At 34.4% G+C, this 27,150-nt stretch overlaps 1 protein-coding gene across 1 annotated transcript in view; it reads left to right on the forward strand.

Annotated features, from left to right (window-relative positions):
• exoc4 (exocyst complex component 4) overlaps positions 1–27,150 on the forward strand; it is a 128,223-nt gene that overhangs the window by 46,879 nt on the left and 54,194 nt on the right. The window contains exon 9 of the mRNA XM_016534785.1: positions 7,403–7,499. Coding sequence (XP_016390271.1) covers positions 7,403–7,499 — 97 coding nt within the window. The remainder of the gene's footprint in view (positions 1–7,402; positions 7,500–27,150) is intronic.

The raw sequence follows: 27,150 nt of genomic DNA on the forward strand, positions 1-27,150 counted from the left end.
TCCCAATGCACACAAACTTCCCAGAATACTGAGTGCCCTGTTGGTTACAGTGTTTACTTCCTTTTTTATTATATTTTTTATTAAATATTTATTTATTTGTGAAAAATACTTTGTCATCTAAAGTATAAGTATGTTTATTTTTACACATTTACTTTTTAATCCATTTTCAAATGATTTCAAATTTCTTAAACATTAATTAAAATAAATACAATTATATCTGCTTTATATCGGCCATCGACCACCCTGCTTTCCAAGATATTGGCATCGGCTGTCAATAAAACAATATCAGTCGACCACTAATTCTAATGGGCCGCTTTGTGATATCACAAAACCCGGAAAACAAATGCTGTAGTCCAAACGAGCCGTTTGTTGTAGTTCTTGAAAAGGGATTTTTTTTAAACGAAATATCTCCCTTTGGAGTGGACTTTGAGATTTGTAAGTTTGAAGGTCTTTTTTATGCCCAAACATACACACTACACACTGACTAAAATTAAAAAAGTGAAAAAGCATAATAGGACCCCTTTAATCAATCATTAGTTATCATTTGCTAAACAATTCACAGCTACATTCTAGCATCGCATCAGCCTTTACCTAGAGTTTTAAAAGACGTTATCCAAGTGTTAAGCACAGTGTGAGCACCTTAAAGAGAGACAGACAGAAAGAAAAATTTTACTTGCAATAATTATAACACATTTAACCATAGTCTTCCTCTTTAGTTTATAATTATTACTAGTTCAATAATACTATTTTTTATTTATTCCTTTTCTATTTCAGTTGAATTGGTACTTGTGATGAGAAAGAAAGAAACTGTGAGTAAGGAAAAACAGAAGTATATTGAAAGAGAGCCAGACAGGTGAAATAAGAGGGTGTGTGCTATTATGGGCATGAGTGTCTGATTGGAAGTGGAGGGGTTGACTTTATTTTCTCTTTTGTAATGGAGTCAAATGAAGCAGTAGTGATGGCTCAGTAATCAGGGCAGTTAGATGGAGGCCAGATATACCATTATTTTTAGGGAGGAGCAGATGGTGGTCAATCTAATCAACAACTTGACTTTATTACCTTCACTACCTTGCGTTTTTGACCTTGTGAGACATCAGTTGGTGCCAGAGTTGTTTCAGTAAGCATGAAAAAAGTTGGATTTGTAGACTTGTATAGATAAAGCACAAGTATTCAGGACTGGCTGGACTAAATATAAAAATTTCAAGCTGAATATGTAATTTGCGTATAATTGAGAATGAATTCAAACCTGCATCTGCTGAATGAACGCCACATCTTAACTTGTCTTGAGTGTGTGGACTAATCACTATGGATCTGACAGAAAGCAGATTGTTTTTCTCTAGGTGCAAAGATTCAGAGCTTACAAAAATTAATGTATTAAAGCATCTTATCCGAAGCGAGGGGAATTGCCCACCATGACACAATTAATAATGTATGCAACTCTATTTTCACAATTATAAATTCATTCATTAATTTGTTTAATTGTCATCTCGGTGCATTGTCAACACACTGAGCTAGTGGTCTCAGCTCTCTCCTGGCCGGAAATATTGGAATATTGTCCCCTCAAATGAGTTTTAATAATAGAGGAGCCTCATCAGAAGCCAATCAGACATGAAGACATGGCAGAGGAATTATAACCAGGCCGACTGGGAAGTCATGAATTATTGAAAATTGGCCTGTTCTTTTTCAAGTTGGAGGTTTCTGCCTGACAGCACTGATTGGCCACACACGCACACACCTGTCGATCTTCATTCTGTTTTGTTAGGAGAAACCTGGCAGCTGATATAGGTTTGTGCTGTGTAGTATGTCTGTCTGTGGCAGCTCAACTGATAACTAACCCATGGAGACCATCCCAGAACACTGTACAAACAGAGAACGACGGGGCTGTGCCTTGTGTTTATGTGTATTTTCCAGTATGTGTTTATGTTGTGGGAAGGCCTCGTCCGATTAAAAAGTATCTGGACTCTTAAGCCAAACTTAAGCCAACTTAAAAGTGTGTAAGTGTCATTGCATTACTTAACAAAAGATCAAAGCACTTTACTATTATTTTAAATGAAGATAGCACAAGCACACTTATCAAGAAATGCATTAGGTTTTGTTATTATTATTATTATTTAATGATTCATTATTTTTTTAAACAACAATGACTAAATCATAATAATATTAATAATTTATCATAATATTTTTATTATTATTATTATTATTGTTGTTGTTATACTAATAAAATACTATGTTTGATAATAAAGATTCCAAATCCAACAACATTAATCAAATAGTAATCAAACAGTGCAACTATTTTCATAATAATAATAACAATAATAATACATTCTAAAACATTAATCCAATTGTAATTAAACGGCATCTATTTTAATAATAATAATAATAACAATAATAATAATACATTCTAAAACATTAATCCAATAGTAATCAAACAGTGCATCTATTTTAATAATAATAATAATAATAAATAATAATAAGTATTGTAAAACAATATATGCACCGTCCAAACTACTATTACTACTAGTACTATTATTATTATTATTATTATTATTATTATTTTATTCAATAGATACACTATACACACAATATGCACAAAATTAAAATTATTATTTTTATAATTATTATTTCAAAACAATAGGTGCACTGTTCAAAATTAATAAAATAAAAATGGTATTCAACAACAACAACAACTATAAAATATATTATTATGTTGTTTTATTTTAAAACAATATATACACTGTTTTAAATTAAATTTGGTGTGAACTTGAGAAACACTGCCTTAGTTTGACTTAAGAGTCTGAATACTTTGAAGCCACTTTATATTTGTCCTAGAAAGTTTTCATGAGAGTATGAGTGTTATTTCTGTGTTGCACATTCTGCCACAGTACTGTGTCATACTGCAGCGGGATTGATTTAGTTGTTGATGTCCTCAGCAGACACACATAGTAGCTGGATCAGAGTTGACAGTTTGGTTTACACAACCAGTGTGCCTCCAATATTGACAATCACTGTAAATGAGTGATCATCTATTGCTAATGTTTCTGTCACACAAACACACATTCTACAGCAGACTTTCCAGCCTGATTGCATGACCTCACACATTGACATGCATTTATTTCCTTCTCTCTCTCACACACACACACACACACACACACACACACACATGCAAGGATTGAGCCACTGGGACGGCTGGCGTTAGAGAAGGCACTACACGTTCCTCGGCTGTAGATCCGGGCAGGGACGTAGTACATCTCAGATCAAACCATTTCTAATCAAACCCACGAAAGTGTAGCTAATGCAATTTCACTAAGTCACTGGCTGGCTTGATTACATGGGGGCTGACATGAGTGGGCGGTGTGTGTGCATGCGCAGTCACACTCTTGTCACTCATCAAGACTGACTTGCACAATACGTGCACTTTCTTGTAAGTCGCTTTGGTTAGAGAGCATCTGCCAAGAATAGAAATGCAAATTTGATGTAAAGGCGCATACGCACCCTCCCTTCAATCCTAGATTAGCGGCATTCACAGGGGACCTGGCTATAACACCTCTCATACACACTCGCCACGCTTCAGCATAATAATAAACCGCCAACAGATGTGGAGGCACATAATAATAAACTGGACCAGCTAACTTGTCACCATTTGTTCACATTTGTTTGGATTTTGACTGGTAAAATGTTGGAATAACTTGTTAAACTGTTGTGAATGATTGTTTAGATTTAACATAGCAGATGTTGGCCGGTTGCTTTTCCAGTCAAAGTCTGTTGTGCTGACAGCATTTTAATGGACCTTCATTAATATGTACTTGAAGGATCTGAATAATGATTTTAGTCAAGCCAGGCTGGCAACGGATGACATTTTCTCCTCTGTCTTTGCCATTAAATGTAACTGCACAATCTGGATGTGTATCTCTTTGACCTGCTGACTATCACAGCTTTCATTTATGTGTTTTTAATTAGTGGTCAACTGTTTTTTTTTTTTTAATGGCTCATACTGATATCTAGAGTGCAAGGTGGTGTATGATACAATTTAATGATAGCAAATGAAAGACACAAAATTGTACAAATTAAATGAGCACTTGTTTTACACAATATTTACTCACATTTTATAAAAAATATTTAAAAACACTAAGTAGAAGACAATTTATTTCAGTTGATGCAATCTTTTATTTTTAGCAATATTTTAAATATATTTTCATGAAATATAATTTTCTTTTATTAGTAGTATAATTATTACTACTACCACTGCTGCTACTACTAATAAATGTATTATTAGTTTCTTATTTTCTTTATCTATTAATAATAATAGTTATTATTATTATTATTATTATGTACTACTACTATTACTACTACTAATTACTATTATTAAAATAATAGTATATTTTCTTATTTTTTATATATTTTTGTTGTAATGAAATAATAATAATATTAATTATTATTATTATTATTACTACTACTACTACTACTACTACTACTTCTACTAATAATACATTTCTTATTAGTTTCTTATTTTCTCTATCAATAATATTAATAATAATAGTTATTATTATTATTATTATTAAGCCTGTGTTATACTTTCCGCGTGCGCTAGTCCGCTAGTGTCTAGGCTATTATTATCTACTACTACTGCTACTACTAATTACTATAATTAATATAATATTAAGGTAATATAATATTTTCTTAATTTTCTGTTTGTTTATTTAGAATTTTTTGTTGTAATGAAATAATAATAAATATTATTATTATTAGTATTATTATTATCTGCTACTACTACTACTACTACTACTACTACTAATTACTGTTATAAATATAATAGTGTATTTTCTTAATTTTGTGAATTAATGAATTAATTAATTAATGTAATGAAATAATAATAATAATAATAATAATAATAATAATTATTATTATTATTATTATTGTTATTATTATTATTGCAACAAATACTATTTTTTATGTTTTTAAATTAAAATAATAGCTGGAAATTGTACAGCTATATTGTAACTTGTGACAGCTATACACTTCAAAGACATCTTGTGGGAAACTATGGCATATGCTGCATAACAAAACAATTTGTTTATAATTTCAAACCAGTTAATTCCCACAATTTTTGACAAAAGCTCTCACTATTTTCTGTTGATTTTTACCTATTTTCTCCCTTAAATTGTTGAATTTATGCCTTTTTATCATGCAACTGTTGTCGTAACACTTCTCTCTTCCTATCGCTTGTCTAGGTCAGAGTCAGCGTGTGCGGTGGCAGCTGTGATTTTTTGTTTTGATGATGTAATTGAGTCTTAATCGAATTAGCGGGAGAGAGATTGGATATATTGAAAGTAAAAGAGAAACAGGAAGCTAAGGAAGACGAAGATGAGTTCCCTTTCCAGAGCGCCAACCAGAAAGCTTTTAGAAAGGATAAAGAATCCTCTTGTCTTTTTAATGAGAAAAAGGGGTGGAAATGAAATAAGAGAGAGGGAGCTTTTCATCAGAACGTGCTCCATGAAGAATCTCAGGAAGGTGGAAATGACAAGAACAGCAGCGGGAGGTGCGTTCGAATGCTGGACAGGTGCACTGCAGGGTTTTTAGTGCAGTGAAAGGTGAACGCATTTCTCATTTGAAGCACGTCCTGTCTCCTAAAACAATGAACACAGGATGACTCTGATTCCAGCCCTGCGATTAAACCCAGTGGGTCTGAGATCACAACATTGGAGACAAATCATACAAGCACACTCTTTTGCTTCACTTGTAATTCCACGGCAGTCCAAATCCATCACACGCGTGCTTTATGTTTGTCTGGCATTGATATTTGTGTTCCTGTGCCTGGACTCATTTCCCATCCCCTGGGCAAGAAATCTCATGTAACAACTGTCTGATAAAAGCAATTAAAGTGATTCTCCACTGAGGACTTGTGTGTGTGTGATGCGCACATGAGTGTCTCAGATGTGTGTGTGTGTGTGTGTTTCCTGCATGGTGTTTGTCAGGATAGCAGTGCCCAGGCTTAGTGCTACGTAGTTACAGCAGTCTCTCCAGTGGCAATCTCAAAGGGCTGTGAAATTTTAATGAATAACATTGTCACAGTGCAAGAGAGATGCCAGTGGGCCGCCGCCGTGGCACTTCTATTCACCGACCCATGAGGCCACGCACACACCTTCTGTCCACCCGGGAATGTTCTTATTGATGGCAGACTTGATTTTCTTGCTGTCAATTATATTGATTACTTGTGGATGAGTGGAGCTAATAAGGATTGGAGCTCACTTCATTTTTTTGGGCCCTGCCTCATCATGAGAGAGTTACACAGCCATGATTTTCTTATTAACCTTGTTAGCGCAGGACTATGCACAGACACAGAGGGGCAAATGGGAGAGAGAGGAGGGGGAGTCTTGTATCTCTCTATCAGGCTTTTGTTTTGTTTTGCTTTGCTTTGCTTTGCTTTTGTTTTTGCTTTTGCTTTTGTTTTGTGCTTTGCTTTTTGTTTTGTTTTGTTTTGTGCTTTTGCTTTTTGTTTTGTTTTTTTGTGCTTTGATTGCTTTTTGTTTTGTTCTTTGCTTTTGCTTTTGTTTTGTGCTTTGCTTTTTGTTTTTGTTTTTAGATTTTTGTTTAGCTTTTTTCCTTTTTGTTTTGTAGTTTAGTTTTTTGTTCTTTGTTTTTTTTTCTTGGTTTTCTGTTTTTGTTTTGAGCTTTGCTTTTGCTTGTTGGCTTCTTTTTGTTTTCTTTTTGTTTTGTTTATTTTTTTGTTTGTTTTTTGGTGGTTTGCTTTTGCTTTTTGGCTTTTTTTCTTTTCTTTTTGTTTTGTTTATTTTTTGTTTGTTTGTTTTTTGCTTTGCTTTGCTTTCTGGCATTTAGCAGTCCACTATATGCTTTGGTTTTTGTTTAGTTTAGTTTTTTTGTTTGTTTTTTGGTGGTTTGCTTTTGCTTTTTGGCTTTTTTTCTTTTCTTTTTGTTTATTTTTTGTTTGTTTGTTTTTTGCTTTGCTTTGCTTTCTGGCATTTAGCAGTCCACTATTTTTGTGTAATGACTGCTAAAGTGTATTTTATGATCGTTCAAGGAAACAATAAGTCCATGGAATCCATAAGTGTGCTTCTGCTATGTTTGTCTTTTCATATGTGAAACATTTGTTGAATTTGTCTGTGCTGTTGTACTTTTTTTCATATGCTGTACAGATTCCTTTGACCATTGTTATGCGTTTCACTTTTTCTTTCAGCGTTTTGAGCCATAAGTGCTTTTTCAACTTTAATGAAGTTTCATTTCTGAAAATGTTTCTGAAAACACCTGCATTCTGTTCTGTTGCGTTTTGCAGCGGAATGCAAAAGTGCATCCCAAGTGAAGGGTCCATATCGGTTGAGTTTGTTTTTAAAAACATATTTTTGAAGAAAATCTGTTTAATTGTTTCTTCCTGTGTCTTTCTATCCAGGTGGAGCTGATGATAACCTGATTGAGGGAGGAGAGACTAAGTTCCTGTGTAAACCAGGAGCCAGAAACATTACGGTCATCTTTCAGCCATTGCTTAGGTAGGTCCTGTTCACAAATGCACGTGTCAGCCGAACATGCTTTATAAAGCTGCATTTCAGCAAACTGTTTAAACTCTCCCCTGCTTCATCTGTCTCCTCGGCCATAGCATGTGATCATTTTTTCCCCTTCCTTTCATATTTTTCATGGCTGGCAGCCATTACCACGTCATTACCGAGCCCCTGCCATTGATTTTGATTTGTTCTGACGGTATCAATTGGAGTGTTCCGTTTAGAACCGCTCCGCATTAAATTTTCCTTTCAATCTCCTAATCTATTGGATCATCGGTCCAGCCCACTAATGCCCTGTCATATTACCGCTCTAATACAGAGACATATCCCAAGCATGGTCGTCCTGCCCACAACGTGACTGGACTTCCCGATACTCCTATTGCTCGCAATTACATCTGAGCCGGGGTGCATTGATTTTCTGTTTTTTAATTTTTTTCCCAGACATGGTCACTGTCGCTCTCAGATGGCTTGATGTTATTTTGTCCTGGATGTAACACCCTTCTCAGACTCTTTTAAAAGACCTGTTGGTGTTAATGTACGCTGTGGATGTACAGCTTGCATTGTTATACCACATATGAATAGAAGGCAGATTTTATGTCAAATTATATTATTCTACACATTTTAACCTATGGCAAGTCAAGCAACACTATTATAGTAGCACCTTTAACCCTAGTATTTAACCCTATATTAATATTAAGCTTAAGAATGTAACTTGAACAAGAATGATGTCTTAAATCGTGTGGCTTTTTTAGGCGAAGTGTGTGAATATGTTGTAAAATGCATGATTTTCCCCTTGTTGATGATTTAAAAAAAACTTGACTTGTATTAAAGACATGTAAACCATATTTAGTGACTTCTTGATGGGTAGCAACTAGCAACTGCATAGAATTGTGGGCAGTGAGTTTTGCACTCATATTCTTGAGAAAAAATAGTTGCAAACTTAGCTTTAGCTTTGATCTTTATTGTTTATTTGAGCACGAAAGTGTCTTAATTTGTCAGTTTGTCGTAATGGTACCAAATCGCTGCTTGTTGTCTTCTCATCCTGACTGCTTATCAGGTCTGTCCTCATTATTTTATGTATCAATCACTTCAATAGTGATGAACTTCTGTTGAGTTTACCAAACTTTCCTAGCAACAAGTGCATAATATCCCCATTTAGTACATTACAAACTTTCATTTCATGATATAAAAGCATCATCCCTGTTGCTAACAGTCATTTGGGGAAAATACATCTTTTGGCCTGCTGTGATTCTGGCTGGATTGCGAACACTGCAGATATTTTACAGTACGCCCACTATGAAGAGGAGGCAACTGCTGCACACTGATGTATTCTGGCCGTGTTCATTAATCTAAATGAGCTGCTCTCAGTGTTGATGTGAGCAGTGCGACAGCAGCAGGGGATGGGCAGAGGGCGTGTCAGACAGCTGTCCGTCTGAGATGAATGGCAGGCGGATCATTGCTCCGACAGTATGGACAGCTCATCTGGTCCCTGCTGGGGTGACGGACCGAACAAATGAATGCATGAATAAACGAGTGACTGCTCTCCACCTTTTGCCTGCCGCCACATAATGGCTGCTATCAGTCATAGTCCTGTGCGAGGAGCCTGATGTGTGGCCGCCCGTCCTTGGCTGCGTTCAGGGGGCTTAATGCTTTGCTGCACTGATACACGTTTAAACCTGAGGACTGTAATTTCTGGAGAAAGATTTCCTTCTAGCTGTTTTTGCTTTTGGGATGTATTTTTTTGTATGTCTGTATATCGCATGTGATTAATCACTTATTGTCAGAATAATATTTTTAGCTTTTAATATATTTTAGTCAAAGTTATTTAATTATTTAATTTCAGCAAAATTATATTTCATTTGGTTTACTCTAACTGAAATGACGTTTGTTTGATGGAATTTAACATTTTTGTTTACAATATGTAATATGAGGACTAAAACAGGAAAACAGACTTGACTTTCAAGTTATTTATGATTCTTGAAAAGTGAAAACATACTATCATGTATATCTTACACTCTGAAACTAAAATTAAAACCATAACATTTTTTTTACTTGAAATAAAAGAAATGTCAACTGAAATAATTTACATGTTGTCAAAGTAGCATTTCTCCTTTTAATTTAGCATGTACTACACAAAAAATTACTAAAACTTTAACTAAAATGAAATTGGAAAATAAAAACTGATTCAAAATATTAGTAAAAACTATAAGAGTGGTGCTAAAAAACACACTATTATAAGAATAAACGTTTGTAAAATGTGTAAAAATAGGTTACACTTTATTTTAAGGTGTCCTTGTTACAGTGTAATTATACATTTAAGTACTGAGTAATATTAATTAACTACATGTGCTTACTATATAATTAGGGTTACTTGCATGTAATTATGCATAATTTATTGTTATTGTAATAGTAAGTACATGTAACATGAATAACAAGGACAACTTAAAATAAAGTGTTACCTAAAAATATATTTGTAAGCATATTTTACACACCAAACATTTTAAACTTTTTTATAAATTTTTGTGTAAACATATATTATAAATATTTTTTATACATGATTTCTTCAGTAGTATTTAAAAGAGCAAACTTTTTTAAATACATTTTTTAAAAATGTGTGTGAACATTATAAATATATATTATAAACATTAAGCATATTTTTAGCATATATTTATCATTATATATTTATGATATTTTTTGATATAGTTTTATAAAGTAATGATGAGTCATTTTTGGTGCGTATTTGTTGTTATTGACAGTCATAAACAACTTTGTATTTTCTGTGTCACTGTGTCAAAGTCAGCAGAAAGAGAAATATGTCAAATAAAATAAATAAAATAATTGTAAAATCATATAAGAAATATATGCAATTAATATGTTGCTTGATTGATTTTGTCAAAATGCACAGTTGCTTTTAAATATACAGTGGGTACGGAAAGTATTCAGACCCCCTTAAATTTTTCACTCTTTGTTATATTGAAAAGGTAGTTTTTGTTTTTGTAGTTACAGGGGCTAACTGGGCCATGCTAACCAGCCAATCCTCGACCCCTTTATTAAACCCTACGCACCGATCGAACTGTACCTGTGCGGACTGAAGCAGGACTTTGTTTTATCAGTGACCGAGAAGAACCTAAACTTACGCCGAGATCAATACAGGCTCTTAATGTTACTGCCAATCAATTCACCATGCAATTTGTGATCAGTAGTCTCTGTGGAAGAGGCTGACGTTGAAGATCTCAGAGGTGTGTACTTGATGCTTTTTTGATTGATGCTGGGCAGGAGCAGTCCGAGGAGATCGATAATCCCGTTGAGGAGCTTCACACGTCTCCAGACCCGCTCACTGTACATTAATATATGGGCTCCGCTTGCACTGTACAGCGCAAAGTGCGAAAACACTTTGCCGAGTATCAGATCTCTCCTGATAGATCAATACAGTTGCTCCATAAAGAGCGCTTGTGTACGTGTACGTGTCTGTGTGTGTTTGTGTACGTTTCCATTGCTTTCAACTACTTGAATCAGTTTGGAAGTACTCGCAGTGTTTTATGTTAGTCTGTTAGCTGGTGTGTTTTTGAGTGACTGGTTTGTGGGTTTTTATGTTTATGTGTGTGTTTGGCTACGCATGTGAATTGGAGACATGCTCACTACAGCGAGAGGGGAGACGGAGCAGGTAGGAGGTAATTTAGTTTGACTTGTGGGGCCTCACACTGACATTTGAGTGGTATTTAAACCCTTCTGCCCTGACTGAGGTTGGCATTTTGAAAAGGGGGCACTCTGCGGCTTGCCATAATCTCTCCCCTTGTATGCATCCACGCTCTGAGGTGATTAGGCCTGGCAGGGCCCGGAGTCTGTGAGATCACACCTCGGCCTGAGAGCAGATGTTAGGGCCGCCGGCCTCCCGGGCTGGGGTGGGCGGAAGGAGCGGCGATGGGTTATTGGTAGTTGAAAGTGACATTTGAGAAGTTGAGAAAAACATTGATTGCTAGTTTGATGTGTGTTTGTGTGTCAACATGAATTGGCATTTAATACTAATTTTATTTTGATATTGTGCGAATATTCATGAATTTACAGTTCATATCTATCATTTAAGTTTAAAGTATACACTACTGTTCAAAAGTTTAAATGTTTTTGAAAGAAGTCTCTTATGCTCACCAAGGCTTCATTTAATCAAAATACAGTAAAAACACAAATAATATTGTGAAATATTTTTACAATTTAAAGTAACTGATTTATATTTTAATATATTTTAAATTGTAATTTAATAATTTGATAGAAAGGCTACATTTTTAGGTGCCATTACTCCAGTCTTCAGTGTCACATGATCCTTCAGATATAATAATATGCTGATTTGGTGCGCAAGAAACATTTCTTATTGTTATCAATGTTGAAAACAATTGTGATGCTTAATATTTTAGTGTTTTTTTATTCTCTGATGAATATAAAGTACAAAATAACAATTTATTTGAAATAGAAATATTTTGTAATGATGTAAACGTCTTTACTGTTACTTTTGCACCCTTTACTGTCACACTAAATGGATCTTTGCTAAATAAAGGTGTAAAAAGAATTTTTACCGAACACAAACATTATTATTGTTATGAATCATTATTAAGGGAATAGTTCACCCAAAAATGAAAATTGTCATTATTTACTCACCCTCATGTCTTTCCAAACCTGTATGAGTTTCTTTCTTATGTTTAACATATATATTTTGATACATAGATATTTTGAAGAATGCTAGTAATCAAACCGTTGATGGTCCCTATTGATTTCCATAGTATTTTTTCCCTACTATGGAAGTCAAAGGGGACCAGCAACTGTTTGGTTCTTAAATTATTCAAAATATCTTCTTTTGTGTTCAACATAAGAAATAAACTTATACAGGTTTGGAACTTTTGGAACATGAGGGTGAAGTTTTTATTTTTGGTTGAACTATTCCTTTAAATTATTATTATAATTATTATTACTTTTTTGAGGAAATCTTCACACAAACTATACAACGGCACTTGTCAAGTTTAAAAATTATGTCTGTTCTGTCTTTTCTTCCTCTGCCCAGTATTTCTCTCTGTTTTTGCTCTCAGTTTAACAGTTTCCATCAGTTTCACACTTAGATACAATTGTAGGTAATTGTAAAACTCAATATTTTTTTCCTGTTGTAGCACTTTTATTTTAGTTTGACATCGTTTTTTCCCCCATCCCCTCTTTTTGATCTCTTTCTTGCTCTCTTTTACACAAGGTATCATTTTCTTCAAAGGGATGGGAAAAAGCAATTCTGCAGATCACAGAGGAGGCTATTTGAGAAGTGTCAAAACTTTTAGAGTTTTTGATGGCTGTGGCCAATTTCCTGGACCGTTCTGTACTTTTATTTTCCTCCGGTGGCGTAGCGTTAAACACATTTGACTGTTTGTGACCACAGATATAAAAGCAGCATTGTGTTTTATATGTTTTACAGTGGTCTAAAAATATACTTGTAGTCCAGGTAGTTGTCCCTGCTAAAACAATAGGAGAAGACCTGAAACAGGAAGTTTAAAAAGGTGGGATGTGATTGGACAATGTCCAAATCTCCCTTGATGTCCATTGTCTTATGTTGGGAGAAGATGGTAGTTCATCATAAGCTGACAGTGTAATCACATGACTGATTCTTGTGTAGAACCTAAATCCACTTTTATACGGTTATTTTAGTTGTTAATACACTACAAAAATGCATTTTCTTAATTATTTTTTGTTTTGTAGTCAAAGCAAAATACATGTACTTTTACAGCAAAACAGATAATTGTGTATTTTCATAGAATATACCTTGAATTAAATTGCTTTCGTATTCCAATAGGCAAACTATTCTAATTCTAATTGTAATTTCTATATTTTTATTCATAACCATCATTAAAGTTTATTGACCCTATTGACACCCTATTGATAAGTGCTTCGTTATAACCCAGATGGAAGGATATCATGCTCCAGCCAAGCGACAGCCATTGAGATGAATGGAAACACTATCAGATATCTTTTTTTTTTCCAGGTACCCATCCTTTCATTCATCTACTCTCTCATCCATCCAGTCACGTCCGGGCATTATCTGGTCACGTCTTGCCCTACACAAGATAGGAAGACTGCCAGGATGATAGGACAGTGCAGAAACAAAGAGCCACGATAAGAGAAAGTCTTTCCTGTTCTTCTACTGTCAGCACATATTAGGACCAAGTGTCGGTAAAGGATCTCTGTGATAGTTGTAGGATATCGGCTGCTAATATGATAAGCACACTGTTGAGCCTAATAAGGCTTCATCACTGTTGTCCGATTGGCTCGTGATGATGGAAAGCTTTCCGCCTATGAAACTGTGAAAATGTCATAACATATTTTCACATTGTTAAACATCTTTTTTTAAAGTCACTATCACCTTACAAAGAACATGTCAGTTGTGTGTAGGAGGCTAGCTTTCCGTGGACCATCTGGCAGACATTTCCTGAAGAAAAAGTCAAACTTTAGTGTTATATAAACAAACTGTGCAATAGCACACTGCCATTAGCCAGAATGGCCTCGCATGTCTCTAAATGACTCAATATGTCAGTTGACAAAGTCAGTTCTGCTCAGTTTCTGGTCCATACAAATGTGTTTCACTATAGGGATCAGTTTACTGGAGCATGAGGAAGTTCTGGTTGCTTTTATCGTATGTCCACACATTGCAGATTTTCTTAATATCTTAATGTCTCCATTTAGCAAGATAAGCAAAATGCACAGATATTGCTAATTTTAAAGTAAATTAAATTAATATTTATTTTTTAAGTTATTGTTATTTAGCCATCTTTATTTTTCTTACCCCATTGACAACTTTCTAGTTTTAAGCATAAATATAACATAATTTAGATTCTTTAAAATCTAACAACAAAGGTAATAAAACAATTTTCTCAAGACAATATGCATAAAATAACGCAAACTGTAAAGTAGATTAAATTAAATGATTAGATAAAATTAATGTTATTTATTTATTTATTTACAATTTCCTTTTTCATTTTAAGCATAAATATAATTTAGAACTTTTAAACGGAAACAACAAATGTAACCAAACAAGCAAGATAAGCAATATGCATAAAATATTACAAATTGTAAATTAAATAATTAAATTAATTAATTAAATTTTATTTATTTATTCATTCATTCATTTTTTCTTACCTCATTGGCAATTTCCTATTTTAAGCATAAATAAAACACAATTTAGAACACATTTTAGAACTAAAATGTAACTTCTTTCTTTCTTTCTTTCCTTCCTTCCTTCCTTTTTTTATTGAATATTTATTCAGTTCCCACAGTCCTCAGTGCCATCGTGTGTGTCTGCATCAGTCAAAAACAGTATCGTTTTACCACATGTAGCGTGATTGGTTATGTCATAACCGGTTTTGTTGTGGCTTCTCATTCAGGTGTAGAGTCTAAATGCTGTATTTATGTATCTGAAAGGACAGAAGACACTGAACACCAGCATCACTTGCAATAATCAATGTGCTCTGATTGGAGAGGGCTGGAGAGGGTTTGTTTACCCGGCTCTCTGGCCCAATTGGGGCTTTTGTCAGGCTGTAATAATCTTCTGTCAGTTGCTTTCGTTGTGCAACAAGCATTTTTCACACAAATGTCTTTCTGCTCCCTCTCTCTCTGTCGCTTTTCCTTCCCTCTGTGTTGACAGAGATTAGGAGTGAGCCATCGATCCGTCGCTAGTATGTGTACCGTGCAGTGTCTCCAGCTGATTTGGTGACCTCTCACAACGGAAAGGACAAACGGTGTCCGCACATTTATTTTAGACAGACCACCAGAGCTTAAAGTTTAGAAATAAGAGCTAGAACTGCTAGAACTGGGTTACTTTCCAGGTATCTAGAACACTATTAAAATTAGTTGCTGGTTTTGCTGGATGCTCTTGCACCTTGCCAGATCATATTGAGGTTTAAAGTCGACATAAAATTAAAGTGGATTTTTTTTCTTAATGCATGAAAATTTAAAATCCTCATATTTTTTCTTCTAATTTTCCAGTTAAAATATCTAAAATAAAGTAATCAATAAATAAATATAAAATAAAAAACCTATAATTAATTAAGTATATTTTAAGTGTTTAGTAAATCTAAGTAATATTTTTATATAATAATATAATTATTATATACTTTTTTATTATACATTTTATTTAAAAATTATTGTATAATTTTTTTATAATAATATATTTAATATATATTATTATTACTATTTTTCATTTTTATTTATTTATTTTTACAAATTTTAGATTTTATTTCTTTTTTGAAAATAAGTTAAAAATAAGTCTACTTAAAAACTCATTAGGAGGTATTTTTTGCAGTGTGGTCTTATTGTGAACAATTTATTTTTTGCAGTGTTGTCTTATTGTGAACAATTTATGTCCAAAGCTCTTGCACCTTGCCAGATCATATTGAGGTTTAAAGTCGACATAAAATTAAAGTGGATTTTTTTTCTTAATGCATGAAAATTTAAAATCCTCATATTTTTTCTTCTAATTTTCCAGTTAAAATATCTAAAATAAAGTAATCAATAAATAAATATAAAATAAAAAACCTATAATTAATTAAGTATATTTTAAGTGTTTAGTAAATCTAAGTAATATTTTTATATAATAATATAATTATTATATACTTTTTTATTATACATTTTATTTAAAAATTATTGTATAATTTTTTTATAATAATATATTTAATATATATTATTATTACTATTTTTCATTTTTATTTATTTATTTTTACAAATTTTAGATTTTATTTCTTTTTTGAAAATAAGTTAAAAATAAGTCTACTTAAAAACTCATTAGGAGGTATTTTTTGCAGTGTGGTCTTATTGTGAACAATTTATTTTTTGCAGTGTTGTCTTATTGTGAACAATTTATGTCCAAAGAAGGCCAAAGAAAAATATTTGTCTTCATAATCTTTCATCAAAATATAATAACTTCCTTCGCCTCTGAAAATTACTTTCTGTTCATCAAACCCTCTTTGTTTTTCAGCCTTTTTCCTTTAAATAAATGTCATGTAGGGACCACTTCTTGCAATCTAATCAATTCCTAATGGATAAAACCAAGTCCCCCAATACTGTTTTCTAAATATCCATTTTTACTTTGAAATATTTTGGATTACTGAAGTAAGAATGGGTTGCGAACACCTTTTCACCTAGCTTCACATGCTATATTTAGACCCTTGTCTTGATTTGGTGACAAACAAGCAATACTTCTCATTCCTACTTTAGCACCCTGTCCTTTTGTTCAATCCAGCCTACATTAGAATTCAGCGTGAGCATCACAGTCAGCGTGCCAGTCTTAAGACTATCCTCAGCTGGGCCTTTCCTTTGTCTTTTTTTAATCTTTTCTCATATATCCAGGGATTTTCTTGAGTAAATAACCCCTGTCGTACGTGCACAAACACTATGAAGTGTAGCTGTGAATATTGCACTTCATTATACATCAGAGAGAAACAGGACAGCGAAGAGAAAAATGGTGTATTTTCCTGTGGTAAAGGTTAGAAAACAGGCAGAGGTAGCAGCACAGCTATTTGTTTTGCATGGTGGTGACGGACATCCACGCTCTTATGAAGGGAGGGGGAGAAATGCTGCTGTGCTGTCTTTTCCCCCCTCTTGTTTCTCTCATCTATGGTATGGCTTTATCTTGCAGATGCCCTTTATCTCTCCCTCCTCTCTGCAGCGCTCCATGCATAAGTAAATACTAAAGAGCTGAGTATCGAACAAAAGAGTCGCCGTGAAAAAGTGCCCCCTCAGCAAGTTGTCTGTCTCTCCCTAACTTTCGAATTGAATAAAGCCACACGTCTGCCTGAGATTGTGGTGGAGATTTGACAGACCAGTGGGGGTCTAAGCCTTGTCTTTTCTTATGGAAAACATTTTGAGTTAAACATCAATGTGTATTCCCATTGCTGGCATTTAATGAGAGTAATGCTGAGTGAATTTGCATATTCTGTCACACTCACCCAAAGGCATATTATGTATACTGTCTTATACTTCTTACTGGTGTCCTGGCTAGTATGAACACTATCAACAAAAGCTGAAAATTTTAAAGTTTCAGTTGCGGTTACTGAAGACACCCCAATTATCACACTCCGTAATGCTCACTTTCAATGCCCAGTGTTACAAAAAACGATGATTTCAAACAGGAAACTGCTAGAATAGACCATTCTGTTGCTAAGCGGTAGCTAGGGAAGGTGTGGATAGGCAGTGAGAGAGCCGTTGTCAAGGTGAGTGTCTGGAGTCCTAAGAGGAATGAATGGATGGCTGGAATAGAAATGTAAGGACGGTAACAGTGGGATTAAAAAAAAAGACCTGAGACCATTACTAACAGTGCTGCTTTTTTTAAAATCTTTGTTTTTCATTTGAAAAATATATGAATCAAAAACTATTTGAAAAGTTGAATTGAAAAAGAATTATGAATTGTGAAAAGAATTGTGTTGAATTGTTTTTTTTTTATTTGTTTCGCTTTGCTTTGCATTTTGTTTTGCTTTGCTTTGATTTTTGTTGTGTTTTGTTGTGTTTTGCTTTGTTTTGCTTTGCCTTTGCCTTGTTCTGTTTTGTTTGGTCTGTTTTTTTCTTTTGTGTTTTGTCTTTTTTTGTTTTTGTTTTTTACTTTAAAAAAGTAAATCAAAGCCAGATTTTCAATGTGTCCTTAGACTTTTGGTTGTGTATATATAGTATATGTGTGTATATATATATATATATATATATATACACACATATACTATATATACACAACCATATTTGTTTCGCTTTGCTTTGCATTTTGTTTTGCTTTGCTTTGTTTTGCTTTGCCTTTGCCTTGTTCTGTTTTGTTTGGTCAGGTTTGGTTGTTTTTTGTTTGTTGTTGTTTTTTTCTTTTGTGTTTTGTCTTTTTTTGTTTTTGTTTTTTACTTTAAAAAAGTAAATCAAAGCCAGATTTTCAATGTGTCCTTAGACTTTTGGTTGTGTATATATAGTATATGTGTGTATATATATATATATATATATATATATACACACACATACTTTTTCTATTTGGGTGAAAAGTTGAATTGAAAAAGAATTATGAATTGTGAATAGAACTGTTGAATTGTTTTGGGGTTTTTTTGCTTTGATTTTATTTGATTTGCTGTACTTTGTTTTTTGTTTTGTTCTCTTCTGTTTTTTGTTTTGTTTCTTGTTTTGTCTTTTTTGTTAGTTTTTTAACAAATCAAATTTATTTTATAAAAAATCAAAGCCTGCTTTAAATTCATAAAAATCCAGATTTTCAATGTGTCCTTAGACTTTTTGGAGTGTATATATAGTTCTATATATACACACATACTTTTGCCCACAGAGTTGGGATGAGACCCCCAAATCCTTACTTCATCAGTCAACAGCCGACCAGTATACAAGCGCACCGAGAAGAATAAGGACCACTGTCATGAAGATCTTAGGCTGCTCATGAATCCTCGTATGTGCGTTATTAAAGATTAATGCTGCCCAGTGGCCGCTCTAATGCAGTGATAGTCATCACTGTGGCCCGGAATAGCCTCGGCTAACTGCACACACCCGGCCATGCATTAAACATGCCTCTTCTCTCTCTGTCTCTCTCAGGCCTGGCACTCTGTCTTATACAGTAATGACCAAAGCGTTTCATATAAGCACAGTGCCTGTACCCCTACTGTTACTAATGACCTTTGACACCAGCAGGACACCGCTATCCCTCCTGTTGTCAAGCGAAACTATGGTCAGTGCACCGCTGGACAGCTCCCCATTAATAATGGTGCTCAGTGTTGTGCTCACTCAGACACAATGACTTCTCACTATAATAACGAAACTGGTTTCGCTCCTCTATGCATTTGATTTTAGCCTCCAGTGGCTGGATTATGCTCCAGCCGGGAACTTTATAAATTATAGAGGATGGCTTGGAGTGGATTTGCAAGATCTGTGGCAGGGTAGAATGTCATACTCACCTTTTGTCTCTGTGGTGTTAGCCCGTGACCTTTGACCTTGACTACTCTGTGGTTTGGCCAAGTTGAAGTGTAGAGGTGACCTAGTTCTCGCAGGATTATGGAATCTGTGGGTTTTTAATAATTTTCCCACCCATTTTCTGACCTTTTTGCTCCTTTTTGTTGCTTTTTGCTTTTTGATTACTGCTGTTATTATTTTTTTCCCTTGTTTTGACTATGAATTTGTATTTTGTATCAGTTTAGAGGTAGGTAGCGGCACAGATGTATTTGTGAGTTTCAGGCAAACATGCTTTCTTATTTAATAAAGAGTCTAGTTAGGTTTAGCTAAATAAATAATTGTGCCATTAGTGGTTTCGGGCCTTTTTGCAATAATTGTACTCTTTGCAGCTATTTGATAGACTTTTTAATTTATGGAGCTTGCATCTAATCACGACTTTCTCATTTGCACCCATATTAGAAGTTGACAACCTGATTTAAAGGGATAGTTCACCCAAAAATGAAAATTCTGTCATTAATTAGTCACCCTTATGTCATTTCAAACCCCTACGACCTTAGTTCATCTTCGGAACACAAATTAAGATATTTTTGATGAAATCCAAGAGCTTTCTGACCCTCCATAGACAGCAGTGAAACTACCACTTTCAAGGCCCAGAAACGTAGTAAGGACATTGTTAAAATAGTCAATGTGACTTCAGTGGTTTATGAAGCTTTATAAAGTGAGAAAAATGGTTGTATTTGGAACATTTATCAATCTATAACTTTGGGTTTGAGTCTGTCTTGGGTATCTAGTAAAAATAAAATTATTTTATATTTAATAATAATAATTAATATGTATTATTATATTATATTATATTATTCACTCAATAATGCTTCAACCCAAGATTGTTTCAACTGTTTTTGTCTATATAATGTTTCTATAATGTTATAATGTTATAAAGTAATTTTGTGAGTGAACTATCCCTTTAAAGTTCAGTTTTATATTTTCACAGAACTTGTAGAAACCAGCATACCAAAAAGGCAAGCTTCCCTACTTGGTTAAGACCATATATAAATGTATCAGTCTTTAGCATAGTGCTTTTGAAGAGCTGTAGAGGAAATGGTGATTCACTGACTTGTTTGTGTGCATGCATGCTCCGGGTTTTTGAGGTCAGATGAATGTGGCTGTCTAGTTAGCCGTATGGTCTACACCTTTCATCTTAACACCTCAATATGTGTAAATAATTGTGTGCGCCTGAGTTTGTGTGCGTGTCCCTGCCTCTTTGTGTTTCACCTCCCGGAGTGGAGGGCAGGTGCCACTCTCTGTTAGTGCTGAGCCACAGAGCTCTGGCAGCTACATCACAGCAGCCTTTGATTCGCCAGCCATTCCAGGTCGACGAGCTGATGCCTGATAATAATGTTGTTTGATTGCTGAAGTGGAGAGGTAATTGATTGATCCTTAGGCGTGTCTGGGGTCAGGCTTCAGAAGAAAGACGGTCTCTGGTGTTGATTCGTCTGGGAGCAGATTCTTCTCTTTTCCTTGGACTTTCATTCGCCAGGAAGATGAGCAATGGAGGAAAAGATGAAAAAAGAAGAGGAGAGTGGCCATTTCAGAGATTTCTTAAAAAAATGCAACAAGCTTGTCAAAATGGAGGCTATCTTGTATTAGAGCAGCACTCTTTTTTTGTCAGACTGAAAATTTTTTTGTGGATAAAGAGATGTATAAAATGAGGGATAGTTATATATATATACAGAGAGAGAGAGAGATTTTTGTGAAATAATTTCATTTTTGCCTGGCCTATTATAGCATTTATTTTGTACCATATTATTGTACTGAGTCATAGACTTGTACATTACATTTACATTTTAACAAACATTTTTAATGTGGGAGGGACAATAAAACATTTAGCTTTTTTTTTTTGTATAAGTTTTTATACATTTTTATGTATATTTCACATAAATTTGTTTCACATTAAATAATAATTTGGTGGACACTTTGCGGTACTGTCTAAGACCCATGTATTTGAGATATATACAGAGAGAGAGATGCACAGTGTCTAATGGCTAATAAAATTTAATTGGATTATTGGATTGGACAATCTATCTTTCTTCATTAATTAAGCTCAGGGTCAAACACTCTCCAGTCCTTCCATAATCCAGCAAGTGCTGTAGGGAAACTGCTCATTTAAAGAATACAAATTAGTGTTAAATGCACATCAAAGCATATAATTGACAATTACTGATGATGACCTGTTCCCATGTTCTTTGGACAGCAGCTGTATGCTTCCTGGGTGACCAACATAGGCACGCTTCCGGTGCATGTATAAGATGTCAAAGCTGTAATAATATTAACAGGTAAAACACCGCACTAAATAGAGAGGCTTAATGTTTCAGCATTAACGCTGCTTGAGTTTATAGAGCTTATAGAGCAGATCTTGTTCACATGCTTCCAAAGCTTATAATTCCTGTTCAAGCAATGGACTGAATGTGCAGCGCTATGTTTTTAAACTGCAGATTGAGACGTTTCTAATGATGAATCAGACTTCCTGGCTCAGGCGGTTTGCCTGCCATGCTGAGCAGGTAATAACCCCCGATTAGGCTCTTTATATGAGAGAATGAAAGCCGAATACCAGGCCCAGCTCTCTGGAGGAGAAAGCCACGAGGAGAGGTGGAAAGCAAATTAGAGAAGCTGAAAATAGGAACAGAGGATGAAGACGACTGTTTGTGCTCACTTAGCTCTCATGCTGGTTAGATCCCTGCCAACGTTCACCTGTAAAAACGATATGGCTTGATTCAATTGCCAGTCTTATGAATCATCAATATCAATATCACTGTAGGGTGCCTTTTGGTGTCCTGTACATAAATAACTCATTTGCCATGATAACTTAACATAAAAATGACTATGAAAGGGTGTGTTATATTAGGCTAAGTTTTTATATTCATAACAAAAGCATTACTTGGCTCTTTAGATACATTTTCTAGATTTTTTTTAGTTTTCCACCTTGTCGTATTGGGGAATCCGCCCCTTTAAGAAAAGGCCATCCACTTTAGTGACATCAGGACAACAGATTTTTTTGTCTCTTCAGTGGCGGGAATTTCAGCGGCTGATGTGAGTAAGTTGGTGACTTCTTCGTCTGAGTTTGCTTGCTTTCTTTGCCAAAGCGTAACATGTCCACCCTGTCGGCATGAAATATCCCAGAAGTGATTAGAATACAGTATTTTCAAAGTATGTAAGTTTAAATATACCAAGTTCTCTTCAACAACCAGACTAAATATTTAGCTAGTCACAGTTTGTTGTAAGCTAATATGCTAATTGAAGCTCAAAATGTCCACCCTGTCAGCCACTTTAGACTCGATAGAGTGGACAAACACATGACAGGGTTGACATAGCATTCATTTGTAGTTAATATTGCTAAAAACTAAAATGAACATATATCAATGTGATTGAGGATGTAATAGTATTATTTATTATTAATATTATTATATTATTTTTTTCGAAGTTGAATAAATGTTTCATTGTCATATTTTGTCATGCTTTGTGTGTTCTGCTTTGTGTCCACCCCGTCATGTGCTGGTCCACCCTGTCATCTTGATATTTTGCAATAATATTTAAAATAATAATTAAATTATATCTATATAATCCAGTGTGTTCAATAGCTAGTGTGGGGGCAAATACATGCAAACAAAAAACTGCATCCAAATATCACAGTTTTCTCCAAATAACTATTTATGATATGACATAAAGCGAATGGGAAATTTTTGAGTATTGTGAGGGTTGAAAGGCACTCTATGGTGATATTGACCCTTTTGTTTTGTTTTGTGTTTTGTTTTTTGTTTTTGGCAAGCAGCTTTTATTGGATTCACAGTGTTTTTACATTTTCACATTAAATGTTTTATGTTTTGTTTTGTTTTGCTTTGCTTTGCTTTTTGTTTTGGAAAACAGTTTTTATTGGTTTCAGTGTTTGGAATGCACAAAACGTTTTATGTTTTAGCCATGTTTGCGTAGCCAATTTATGTCATGTTTTGTTTTGTTTTGTTGCTGATTCCAAAATAATTCCATTCATGATTCTTTTTGTCATTTTAATATATTTACATATACATATATTTAATGGTTTTTGTTGTTGTTGTTTTTTGTTTTGTTACTGATTCCTGAATGTTTCTCTTAGTGATTATTTTTGTAATTTCAGAGAACTTAACAAAAACATCAAATCAGTACCTTACAATTTTTTTATGAAATTAAATATTTGGGGAAAAAATTTAATATATTACATATGTGTAGTATTTTCTGGGGAAATTTCAATTACCAACCCTAGTGGTATTTGATTCATTCATCATGTTTCTAAAGGTAACGCTGCAGATGTATCTTCCACCTCTCCCTGACGACCTTTATAAATGGTGCTTATTCATGAGTCTGTAGACTTTGGTGTCATAATGTTGCATTAGTGGAATGTGTTGTAGCTTTAGGCAAGCTGGCTGGTGAATCCCTGGTGAAGCCACAGGATTTAAAACCTGATTTACTGCAGTTACTCCAGGCTACTCTCTCTTTCTCTCATATTGAAATGAATCCTCTGCTGCGTAGCCCTGGTTGCTCTGTGCAGGCTCTGTGAAGCTCTGGCTGGCAACCTGATTGTGTTGGGGCACTGATACAGCTCACCTTGGCATCCTTCATTATTGTGGGCAGCTCTGTGTCCTCTCTGATGGTACTTTTGGTAAGCGTTAGTTAAGGTAGCGCTGCAAATTTTTGCGCTAAAAGAGACCAAAGAGAACAATTAAGGTGTTTATTGCCTAACTGCGATTGCTTGTAAGTTGCTACCGTGGGTTTTTTTCTTCAGTTAATGGTTTTACAGGGCATCAGTGACTTGTGCTGCCCTGGCTTGCTAAGCACATCTCTCTTTCTATCCCTACGGCGTCTCACCTCACTATTAGCAGAAAGTGATGTCGGATATTTATTTCTCAAACTTTTTTAATAAAATGTTTTTGCATGAAGAAAATAAAACATGTTTTTTCCCCCCTCATTATTCTCAATGATATTTCTCATTAGATTCTAATAACTGTAATACAAGATGTCTTTTACCAGTATTGAGTTTTTTTTTTAGTTAGTCGAAATCTGCATAAAGCAAGTACAACAAATGCTATTTTAAGTTTAAGGCTGTGATTTACAAATACTATACAAGTAATGTCTTTTTTTTTAATGAGAATGAGATTTATTTTGGCATTACACTAATGAGAACTGTTGGAATAGCATGCTTAATTGTCATGAAAATATGTCACAATGCACTGAACCTTAAATATCTTAAAAATATGCTTAATTCACTGTAGGCATTAAATTACCCTTGGCAGGTTGTGTGTGATTAACTCAAAAACAGAGAAATTTTGTTTTTTTGGTTTAGAGTGCACAAAGAACTTTAGTGTAGTTTAGTTTACAGTGCACACAAAAGTTTGGTTTTAATTTGTAGTGCACATTGGAGTTTCGTTTTTAGCTTAGAGCGCACATAGAAGTTTAGCTTTATTTTTGAGTGCACATTGAAATTTAGTTTACAGTACAAATACAAATTTAGTCTAGATTTTAGTTTAGATTACAGTGAACAGGTTTAGTGTTTAGTTTAAAGTGCACATAAAAGTTTAGTTTAGTTTTTAGTTTAGTTTAGATTGCAGTGAACAGGTTTAGATTGCAGTGAACACATAAAAGTTTAGTTTAGAGTGCACATAAAAAATTAGTTTAGATTTTAGTTAAGTTTAGATTACAATGAACAGAGGTTTAGTGTTTAGTTTAGAGTGCACATAAAAGTTTAGTTTAATTTAGTTTAGATTGCACATAGAAATTAAATTTTTAGTTAATTTACAATGCACATAGGAGTTTAGTTTTTATGTTTATAGTGAACGGAAGTTTAGTTTTAGTTTAGAGTGAAAAAAGATGTTTAGTTTTAGTTTAGTTTACAGTGCAAAAAGAAGTTTAGTTTTTAGTTTATTTTAGAGTGCATGGAAGTTTAGTTTACTGTACACATAAGAGTTTAGTTTCTTAAAATTGTTCTTAGGGCAGAATTTGTACTACATTTTGCTGTGAATGTGTTTTAGAGCACATATTGAATGGATCTAGTTGCACTGTCAGTGCTTGAAGCATAATCAGATACAATGTAAATTTTCCCCCCACCCTGGATTGTGATGCAATATACCCAAATAATTGTACATGGTATGAAGAAAACAAGTGAATGTTCAAGGAAAGCGAGAAAACAGGAAGGAAATCTAACACAGATCCTAATGGAATCCAAGACAGAGCAGACTATGAGGAAAAAATCCATTATGTGTGATGTTACTGTTTCACTCACGGCAGCCGAATTGGGTGAAATGATATTAGTTGTGTTGTAATGTGATTTCTCCTATGTGTGAATATGAGATTCTAATGGATTTGAGGACATTACAGCAGTCTTTATCTCTAGTATTTATTCCTGCTGGTTGCAGATGTAATTTACTAAGTACGAGGCATCAGTGGGGCTCTGCTTTATGCTCGGTAGGAGAGAGAGGAGGAGGACTGGGGTGATTCTTCAGGGGGGAAATGCCATAACAGATGGTTATTGAGAGAGCTGGGGACATATCAGACGCTGGAGAACTTACTTTGGTCTTGAGTGGAAAGAATAAGAGTTCAAAAGTGTGTGCAAGGCTTGAAATTGAGTCTTTTCTCTGATGAAGAGCCATCAAAAGTCTCTGTTTTACAGGCCACATGGATCCCAGGTGCTGGGAGTCTAGGCGGCTAGATTTTTCCAATCAAACCAGGCAGACGACTGACAAGATCAAGATTGTTCTCTTTCTTTCCGTTTTTCTCCATCTCTTGCATGCGCTTTCTTTTCACAGTGCTATTGTTGCTGTAGAGCAGAATATCTGCCATATTTGACTTTCATTTTCATTTAGCCATGAATTGAGAACTTCAGATGAGCTCCTTTCATTTTCTTGCTCTTTTGGAAATTGAACGTATGGGAAGCCAATTTTAGAGTCCGGCAAGACTCTCATTACAGAGTCACCCTACCCATAATGCCTTGCACTTACAGAGGTACCATCCAAAAATCCTCATGTTTTTTTGCTCAAAGATCAAAATGAAAAAATAAAGTACAAAGAAAAGCATGTTGCCGTGTACCCAGTTGATTTCATTTAATTCTACATCCGAGCGTTTGCCGTCATAAAGAGTATTCATAAATCCCATTTCATTAGCTGCCAGTATCAACAGATATTCTTTCAGCTGCTGTTGTGATTGGTGGAGGAGTATAGATGCTTGTTTTTTATTTTTGTTCTGAAAGCATTTGCAGCAGAGCCCGCAGCTTGGGTGATTTACTTTTCCCGTCATGTTGCAAACAAATTTGATACTGGAGTTTAACTCTGATTAGAGCAAATCTATTCTTGATTAGCATATGCCTCCATCTTTCAAAATGTTTCAATCAAGATTCTTAGTGAATCAACTCTGAAACATGACTGCATGGCACCAATGGAGAGAGTCAAGCAATAGTGTTTAAACTTAAGAAAGAAAGAGAGGTCAAAAGAAATTCAGAGCAAAGATCTTTTTTTTTAAGAAGATTTTTTTATATATTTAATATCAAATTGGCATTTACAAGCCATTTGATATACAGAATTTGATGTGTTTTAGTGAAATGGGATGTTCATGGATATGAAACTAATTTCAGGGAAATTGGATATGAAACAAATTTAGGCAAGACTTGATTTCATCCTTCAACTAAAGATTA

This window comes from Sinocyclocheilus rhinocerous, unplaced genomic scaffold (genome assembly GCF_001515625.1).
Source record: "Sinocyclocheilus rhinocerous isolate Xijiao unplaced genomic scaffold, SAMN03320098_v1.1 scaffold153, whole genome shotgun sequence".
NCBI classification, from domain to species: Eukaryota; Metazoa; Chordata; class Actinopteri; order Cypriniformes; family Cyprinidae; genus Sinocyclocheilus; species Sinocyclocheilus rhinocerous.